This window comes from Physcomitrium patens, chromosome 5 (assembly GCF_059467195.1).
Source record: "Physcomitrium patens ecotype Gransden chromosome 5, ASM5946719v1, whole genome shotgun sequence".
Classification (NCBI taxonomy): Eukaryota; Viridiplantae; Streptophyta; class Bryopsida; order Funariales; family Funariaceae; genus Physcomitrium; species Physcomitrium patens.
Genome location: NC_143414.1, coordinates 12056912 through 12065798, shown reverse-complemented (window position 1 = coordinate 12065798; position 8887 = coordinate 12056912). Strand labels below are relative to the sequence as shown.

At 41.0% G+C, this 8887-nt stretch overlaps 2 protein-coding genes across 7 annotated transcripts; one reads left to right on the top strand and one right to left on the bottom strand.

Moving 5' to 3' along the window:
- The first annotated feature begins 624 nt into the window (after window positions 1-624).
- Window positions 625-5316, top strand: LOC112282476 (uncharacterized). Of its 5 annotated transcripts, none has more exons than XM_024520087.3 (4): window positions 625-3745; window positions 4136-4297; window positions 4490-4595; window positions 4710-5316. In XM_024520087.3, exon 1 carries the CDS (start codon window positions 1119-1121, stop codon window positions 3420-3422), a length of 2304 nt encoding a protein of 767 aa, XP_024375855.1. In that variant the 5' UTR covers window positions 625-1118; the 3' UTR covers window positions 3423-3745; window positions 4136-4297; window positions 4490-4595; window positions 4710-5316. The 5 variants fall into 5 exon arrangements, with proteins under 5 accessions (XP_024375855.1, XP_024375854.1, XP_024375849.1 ...); XM_024520086.3 differs by having other exon boundaries at window positions 4693-4905; XM_024520081.3 differs by having other exon boundaries at window positions 4490-4905.
- On the bottom strand, window positions 5193-7474 carry LOC112282477 (uncharacterized). 2 transcript variants are annotated; one of them, XM_024520090.3, is made up of 4 exons: window positions 6736-7474; window positions 6123-6246; window positions 5710-5919; window positions 5193-5569 (listed from the first exon to the last, which is right to left on the bottom strand). In XM_024520090.3, the coding sequence occupies exons 1-4, from the start codon at window positions 7151-7153 to the stop codon at window positions 5344-5346; spliced, it is 978 nt and encodes a 325-aa protein (XP_024375858.1). In that variant the 5' UTR covers window positions 7154-7474; the 3' UTR covers window positions 5193-5343. The 2 variants fall into 2 exon arrangements, with proteins under 2 accessions (XP_024375858.1, XP_024375859.1); XM_024520091.3 differs by having other exon boundaries at window positions 5405-5588; window positions 6736-7467.
- Between the last annotated feature and the right edge of the window lie 1413 nt (window positions 7475-8887).

The window sequence follows — 8887 nt, the reverse complement described above, 5'->3', positions numbered from 1 at the left end:
AATTTTTCAAATTTTCTTTAGGTATTCTCATATAATCATAGTCGATTGATTGTCAATACACAAAGCATGAATTAAAGTAATGTAATTTCTTTTTATACCAGATAGCAAACATCTACTACAAAAACTTCACTAAACATGGAAGTGTTTAAATTGTTTTTTTTATCACTTGCTTCCTTCTCAATCACTTCCTATTTTTGAGCATATATATTTTTATATCAATATTATTTAAGAAAAAATCTTGTTTATAATTATTGCTACAATTCATTTATTTATTTATTTATTTATTTGTAGGTCATGTCAACCACAAACTTATTCTTATCTTAAAAAATCAACGATGAGTATAAGAAATAGAATAATTCCAAATTCCTCAATGTTTTGAATTCTTCTGGTATTCACTACAAAAGAGCATTTAAGAGCAATTTCCAACACCGAAGAGTGCCATTTATAGAAAGCTGTGTTGGTAAATGGAGTGAATGATTGTCCACACGGCAGTCATTGAATCAGCTTCTAATGAGGTGGCTCGAAACTCGGCTGTTGGATGAATGAAGCTCCGACTGGCGCTCGGAACGAGAAACTAAAACCCCTAAACCCTCCAAACCCTAAAGTGTGTTGGAGTGAGTGTCGATGCATCGATTCAACGTCTCCGCCCCGGGAGACGTTTGAATCGTTTGTGGATCGCCCATTAGGTCACTGGAATCCTGTTTAAATTGCCCCGGGCAGGGTTTGTGGGAAGATTAGATTGAAATTGAGCTTGCAAGGGAGCATGCAGAGTGAATGGTCTGAAAAAACGGTTCGAGCCGCGTGCGTCACACGGCGTAATTCTTCTCATTTGTTTGTTTGCTTGTTTTCATTTTTCGACCTTAACTTGAAAGATTTCGCTAGAATGTAGATTGCGCAGACTGTTGCAGATTGCAGAAGAGTATTTATTTCTTTATTATTTTGAAATGAATGAATGAATTAGTTGTTTTTTTTCTGGTCCCTGTTCTTTTTCCTCTCTTCCTCCTGTTGTTTTTGAAGTTAGGGGTGCATCAAGTAGGGAATGATGATTTTAGGTGCAGGGACTAGTGATCGTGCAGTGGATCCTCTTTAGGGTTTTGGAGGTGATACGGGATGTATATATGGTTGTGGTAATGGAGGGAGATATGCCGTCGATGGTTGACAACGTAGAAGTAACTAACAACCATGGGGGGCAGCTTGGAGGAAATGTAGTTTTGGACAAATCGGATGTTGGGAATGGGTTGAACGAACGGCAGTTGGCGGAGAAGCTCGAGAGGAGTGAGGCTGGTAGGAAGAAATTGCGGCTTGCGATTGCATTGCTCAAGGAAAAATTGGATGCCACTTCTCAGGCTTTAGAGGTTAATGAGGTCCTTCGTCAGCAGGTGGAGAGGGAGCGGTTGAATTTCGATACCGAAAGGAAGAAGGCAGAAAATGAGAAATTGTTGCGAGAGAAAGTTGAGGAGGAGAATTTGACAATCAAGGAGCAGTTTATTGGTGTTTTGCAAAGGCTAGATTTTTTGGAAAGTAGCTACAAGGCAGACCGGAGTGAATTTGATAGGATTCGTTTGGAGGTGAAGGAGACTGTAGGTGCCATTAGCTCTGCTTTGCAAGCTGTTGAAGCGACAAAGAGTTTGTATCATTCTTTGGAGCGGAGCATTCACGCCAAGATCAATGGAGCCGTTCAATCCTCTTCGAAATCTTTGGCTATTGCTCAGAGTGGGCAAGCCACTACGTCCAGAGCACAGGCTGCGGCTCTGGCAGCCCAGTCTTTGGCCAAAGCTGTGCAGAAGGAGGTACAATTGGTATCTTCACAGGTCGCTACGTTGCAGAAGCAGGCCTCTAACCTGCATGCGCTTGAGGCTTCATTGCTACAAGAATCGCAACTTAGAGGTCCAGGTACTCCCATGAATAGCCCAGACTCTGGGGAAACAAATGCCTCTTTGGCTGTTCTCAAGGACAAAGTTACTACTGACGCTGTTTCTCCTAGTAACTCAGCTCCTCAAGGGATTGTACCTAAAAAATGTCAAACTGAGACACAGAAGAGCTCGCAAAGCATAGTTGGTTCTGGCGAAGCAGATATGCTTAGCGTGCTAGTTGCCTCCACAGAGAAGTCTCGAAACAATCTGGTGTCTTCTAGTGCTACCTTTCCTCCCCGGGGGGGAATGATTCTGAGTAGGAGCCAAATTCCTGATGGAGGTTTGAAGTCACAGACGTCTATACCACAGGTTCGTGCTGGGGTTAAAAGCCCCAGAATAGGTCCTCCGGAATCAGCAAGTAGGGAAGAATGCACGTCAAATGTTCCTCCCAAGCAGCTTGTGTCTACGTCCTGCAAGAAAGGCCCAGTTGCAATTATTATGGGGGTTGATTCTATTTTGAGTCCTGCTGCGCGTATTCCTGCTCCATTGGACTCTGCTAAAAAACCTGTGCCTTCTTTATATATTACTCCATCAGGTGCTAGGACCAGTTCTTTGCAGAAGCAAGTTGAAGCACGGCCTCATAAGGTCTTGGATGCGTCGAAAGGGCTTACCAACAAGCGCCCTGTAGTAAGGAAAGCTCAAGAGGACCTCAATGTTGCGGGTTCCAATCAGGCGATGGATGGTTGTCCCCTGAATGCTGCCCTACGAAGTAAAAATAGCACTGGTGTCACTGAAAGTCAAGCTACAACTGCATCTGGGTCTATGGCACGTAATGGGAATTGTAACAATTTAATTGTCCAGGCTGATGACATTTCTCCTGAAGGAATGCTCCAGTTATATGATAAGCCTTGTCCCAACGCGGCTACTAAGTTATTAAAGTCCATCATTAAGATGTTTCAGAAGGAGGAAAAGAATCGTAGAAACATGGAGGATAAACTCATAGCTTTGCAGGAGGCGTTGGAGGGTCGTGATGGGTCTGGACAAACAGGGCAAACATTTCCGAAGCGTAAAAGAGAGTCTAAGAAAGAGAAAGATGATGGAACATTCGAGGAGGAGAGGGAGAAACGGCAACGTCAGGTTAAAGAATCCAAGAAGAAAGTGACTAGTTTAAGCCATGGTGACGCTGCAACTTCACCGGGTGAGCGACTTTGTACTGCTGTAGACAAATGTCTTCCGCAGGAGAATGGAGCACAGCAGAATGATAATCTGTTAACCGGAGATTGCCAACCTGTCCAGGATAGACTATCGGAGATGATATCTACTCTTCAACACACATGCAAAGGGGAGGGATTGTTCGAGACTCCCGGAGAATGCCAAGAAAGCCTGGATGTACCTAGCGTGGCAGAATGCAAGGATGCTTCTGACGTTAACGTTTGCAATGAAGATATATTTAAAGAAGAGACAGGCACTAGTATAGACCTGGAAAATATCGATGATGCGTTGGGAGAAGACTGGTGGGCCAAAAAAGTGCTTTTATCACCAATTTCGGAAAGTGATCTTGCTACATAATTGACTTACCTCTGAAACTCGATGACAACAGGCTGATATATTCACAGGCCCTTGGTGGTGAAAGCAACCAGATCTCAAGTCCAGTATAGAGGTGTTCTGAGGGTATCATTTGACAGTGGAGGCGCAGAAGAATATGGATACCGGTTTCATATGTCGCTGGACGTTTGCCACTTAGTAGACATGATATGACGCTTACAATGAATCTCTTTTTTCACCCTTCATGGATTTGGTTATAATCTTTTGGAAAGAATTGTGTCTATCACACTATTCAGTCAGGAGGGCGTCCCCTGAAATTTGCTGATTTTACGACATTGAATCACCAGGTCCGTCTCTCAGACCCTTCATGTGCGTATAGCACGTGCTCTTGAAACAAATTTCTTTTAGGGTTTTGTTTTTAAACTTCCAATAAAAGACTTGTATATTTTGTAATCTGCTCGTTGCAGACATATTGTCCACCTCTTATTTTAGTCTTTTTCAACCTTCTACAGTGGTGGGGTATGAGGTCATGTCTCTGCTTCGCGTGTTGGGTATGTGGTGGACATGTCATATTCTGGAATTGGACAACGGCTATTAGTTGAATTTTGTTTTGCGTTGGCAAGTCGTGTTTTGTTTCATTCTGTTGTTCCACAAAACAATTATTTGGAGTATTTAGAAGAGAACATCAAGCATGTGTTGGACAGTAATTAGTCGCTAATATCCTATCATCCTTTCAGGCTGCGCGGTACATGAGACATTAAGAGATGTTACCGAGTTGTTGGTGTTGAGGTAGAAAACCTCACACCTGTAATGAAGACTTGCGGTAACTCTTATTTTCACAAAATGGGAATTCTCAACTCTTTCACAAGTTCACAGATTACAGGACCACGGGAGAACTGGTAATTTTTTTAACTAAGCTGCTAATATAGCTTTAACTTTGAAATCGCCTAAGCTAGGACTGCATTGGACTAGGTTCATCAGAAAGTCCAATTCACTCAGGTGGGGTATTCATATGTGCGTGTGCGAAGGTAGCACATCCCTTTTATCTCCGTATTCTGGGACTTGAACAAATCACTTATGCCATGATGCAGGTAGAGCTTTGGTAGTACCACAGACTAAATTGGCATGGTCGTAAATCTGTGATACAATGGACTGCTCAAGTGAAAATTCTCAATCGTAGCATGTTCACTTTACCAGGTACCTTAGAGACGATGCTCATCGGTTTGGTAGCTGGTCTCGTTAAGGTCCGTTGTCCATTTCTCTAGTACTCCGCATCAATCTAATACTCTTTCAGAAATTGGCGGCTGACAGCTTTCGGCTTGCGGCTGGAGTTTATCTAGCACGGAGAATTCTACGTTTATTTAAAAAAATTGCATCCAGACAGAGAATCGATTCCTGTTTGAATGTGCAGAAAAAGACTGGGTGTGACTTTAGATTTTTGAGATGGAATTATCTTTTGTCTCCATTTAAAATCAATTGAATACGTAAGATCCCGACGCTGAAATCCTATTTTGTAGTCGAGCAACAGATCTTAAGTCATTTCAATAACATGTATGGTTTGTTCATTTTTAGAGCCGCGCAAGTGCAACAATGCGAAAATACAGATCGCACCCATGAAATTTTCCATCGGCAAATCTTTTCCTTCTACATGTTAGCGTAGCAGCTTATTTATAAATTCTCAAGGATTGTGGAACAATCCAGTACCTCTAATAATAAATATAGAAGCGGTACCATCACCAGATGTAGCACAAATGATGGTGAACACGTTATTCTGTAGTGTGTGTGTGTGCACAGTTGAAGATAGAAATATCGTGCACATTTTAAAGATAGAAATATCGTGCACATTTTAAAGAGATCTCCCCTCTTTAGGATCTCAATCTATACAAAAAAATAATCGTGGGATTATCTGCTTCATCTATATCCAAGCTCCATCAAGAAATCTCATTTAGTAGGGGACTCCAACGGTCGCTGCTTCCATAACAGCTGATGTGGTCTGTAATTGCGAAGCGCCCTTGTCGGGATTATCCTTCACTTTGCTCTCAAGAATTGGAACAACAAATGGAATGTGAGTGTTAAATAGCTGTATCGAGCTGTTATCACGAGCCGAAGACGAAAACTCTGGGATTCCTTGTATGTATCCTCTACTTCGCAATGCATTCTTAACTCTTCTCCTGCGATCCAAATCTATCCCTTCAGACAAGAAGCGAAAATGGAACGCCGAATCGTAGCACAAGTCCCAAGCACATTATCTCATTAGTCACTACAGAGAGCAGAAGATTGACAGATAAAGCACATAGGGTCACATGCTCACCAATAACGGGTGGTGGAGAAATGGTGCCAATAGCATGGGCCTCCATTGTGAGTACGTGCCAGAGTCTCCCAGTCTCCAAACTCAAGTGCCCAAGGGCAATAACGCAGCCAATAATTGATAACTGTGCGCTCGGCATAATCAACTTCCTCGCAATGCTCGTATTTCACAGTACTGCTCGCTTGCCACCATGCATCTTGGTGATACTCAGTGCTGCAACCGTTCAATACAGATATGCCTTAGGCGTGAAAAATGATCAATCACATATTAGTACAGTCTAGACTGAGTCCCCACGCGAGCTTAATTCAATAAGAATGCCATTCCAACTTAGGTGTCTGCACAATGTCACTTTAAAGAACGAACTACAAACTATAGGTTATAAAAACATTAAATCACTTCAAAAGTTCAAGAGAAACCTAATTTGAAGGGGCCCAATGCTAAGGCCATTGTCTCCAATTGGTGCAGGCATGATGAAGCTGCTCTCCACATGCCGTAGCGCATTCAATAGCAGCCGGTGTTTCTCCCTGTAATTGTCAATATCTACAATGGAAATGAAATCATGGTAGTGTCATATTGATACTGCTGCTTGAACATCCATAAATGTAATTTCACGCTACTTAAAAACTCGTCTCTAGTCACGAACTGGCTCCTGCAAATCTTCCAATTCAAACTAAGTCTACTTGAAAATAAGACTTAACATAGACAGATCAAAAAAATTGTGATGAGTTGCTGTAAATGAAAGCGATAGAACTATCAACGTGAACAGATGGACCCTGGAGTACCTGGCTGATAACATAGCTATAACTTTTCTTCGAACAAAATTAATTATTTGGTTTAGACATAAAATAAGCAATAAAAAAAAGCGGATTATTACTCAAAAAATTCAATACTAAAGCTATACATAAACCACAATAATTCTAATATGAAAATCCTGGCCTGTAGCAGGACTGAAAACTCGACTCGAAAGATTTCTACCAAATTAGCATAAAATAGGAATGCCTTCCCGGACCGGAGGGCGTTGTTCATTACCTTGAGGGTACGGGAAGACATCGAAAAATTTGGCATTAGCATGAACAGCAATCCCTTTCAATCGCGCTTTAACGGCTCTCAAACTTATCAGCTGGCGTGGTCGCAGCACGGCGTCCTCGGGCACTAACAACACATCCCCCGGGTACAAAACTTCCGGAATCCCACCGTTCACATCCTGAACCTCCTCCAAGGTTAGCCCGAACCGCTCCGCAATCTCCCAGGCACTGTCACCCGACTCCACCACCCATGCCTTGGTCCGCTGAGGGGGCAACTTCAGTTCCTCCCCAGCGTAAACCGTGTGGTCGCGCAGCTTGTTAAACACCTGAATATGCTCCCAGGGCACTCCGTGACGCTCCCCGAGCCCCCACAGCGTATCCCCCTGCGCCACCTTCAACACCCTACTCTCGCTCTTCCCCATACCACCATTCTCCCGCTCCCACGATCACAAACCCAGCGTCATCCCGCCTTTCTCACAGCTCAAAATCAAACACATCCAGTACCTCCAATGCCCCAAAACTGCCACACAATCTTCACAAAAGGAGCTCACAGCACACTCAAATCGTCGTCATCGTCCACGAAAACGAACCCACTACCTAAGGTAAACCAGAGAAGCGAGTTCCCAGCGATGATTGTTAAGCTAAATACTAGTCCGTGGTGAATAATGCGCCCCTATGAAGGATTCCAATGATCCGGCAACGGTGGAAACAAAACAATGTTGAAAAAGGGGGATTGCCTGACAGTGCGAGTGACGATGCGGGAGCCTGGATCCCTGATGCGATTGCGAAGGGGTGCACTGCGGCACGGGTGGCACGGGTTGCACGGGTAGTGGGACCCTTTCCCGTCGCCTCCACGAAGATATCAGGCTGAATGTGAAAAGCGGGTTTTCCCATTCTCTACCTCCTTCCCAAACCACTTGTGCTTCGACTTTTCCCATGTGCCATGACTTTTGTGTAAGCTCTCTATTTTCTTTTCTTTCATATAGAAGGATATATATATATATATATATATATAGATAGATAGATAGATAGATAGGGGAATGTTAAATAGACCCAAGTTTGTACTAAATTGATCCACCCATCTTAACCATTGTGAAAAAATATAATGATATCTAGATTCATTGCCCAACTGTTGGATATGCAACCAACAAAAACCAACCACATTCATCATGGTTATTATATTCTTCATCAAAGGTGGGTCTATTTAGTAAAAGCATGGGTCTAATTGTATATGTATATATATATATATATGTATATAAAGAGAGATAGACATAGATAAGGCCAAAACGTTGTGAATTGAAGGGTATTAGGGTGTTGAAAGATAGAACAAATTAAACACTCTCTTTTTCTTTTCCTTTTCTTCTTTTTGTGACATGTACATAAAATAAAAATAAAAATAAAAAAAAAGGTTTCACATAACTCAAATTATTTGGTTTCTGGAAAAAAAAAAGAAAAAAAAAAGAAAAAAAAAAAAGAGTAATTGGTTCCAACCTCATGAAAAAATTGGCATTGATTTTTATTATCTTGTATTTCATTTTAAAAATTGAAAAATTCATCAGAACTAGTAGCCTGAATTTTTGATAAATCTATATACATTTTGCCACGACCCTTTACTATGACCAAGAAGAATTCAAAGAAATTAAAATAGACAACTATATTTATATTCTGAAGAATAGAAGTATTGCAAATTAAATTTATTGTTCTTTTAAAATTCTGATAAAATTTAGGAATGAGGTTTGACAAAAACACATGATGAACTTGAGAATACTCAATATTAACTATATTAATGAAATTTTGACTCTTCTGTTTCTATAATTCTTAAGATTAATTATGATTTTGTTCATTGAAAATAAGAATAAGTTATAAAACTGTAAATTCTTATGGTTTAAATGGGTGTCAACTTCCAATTTAGAAGCAACATTTAATTTCTTTCAAATAAACAAAGAATTTAGTGCAAACTAACTCAAAGACATGATATGTTTCTATTTTCTTGGGTCCACTGTCTTGTGCTTTGATTTTTTTTTTTAAAAGAAACAAGCTGTTATTAAATTATACAAATTTGAAGTCACAAACAGTAACATAAAAATAAATTAAAAATAAATTACAGTAGAAAGTGGTGGTGCGCTGTTTTTCTTTTAAGATGATAATTGATTTTT

What these genes read in the sequence shown, in the direction of transcription:
- LOC112282476 (XM_024520087.3), top strand. Translation starts at nt 1,119, where the DNA reads ATGGTTGTGGTAATGGAGGGAGATATGCCGTCGATGGTTGACAACGTA.
- LOC112282477 (XM_024520090.3), bottom strand. Translation starts at nt 7,153, where the DNA reads ATGGGGAAGAGCGAGAGTAGGGTGTTGAAGGTGGCGCAGGGGGATACG. An exon ending in TGTCTTCCCGTACCCTCAAG is followed by an intron (nt 6,247 to 6,735) that starts GTAATGAACAAC and finishes TTTCCATTGTAG; the next exon opens with ATATTGACAATTACAGGGAG. An exon ending in ATTGGGCCCCTTCAAATTAG is followed by an intron (nt 5,920 to 6,122) that starts GTTTCTCTTGAA and finishes GAACGGTTGCAG; the next exon opens with CACTGAGTATCACCAAGATG.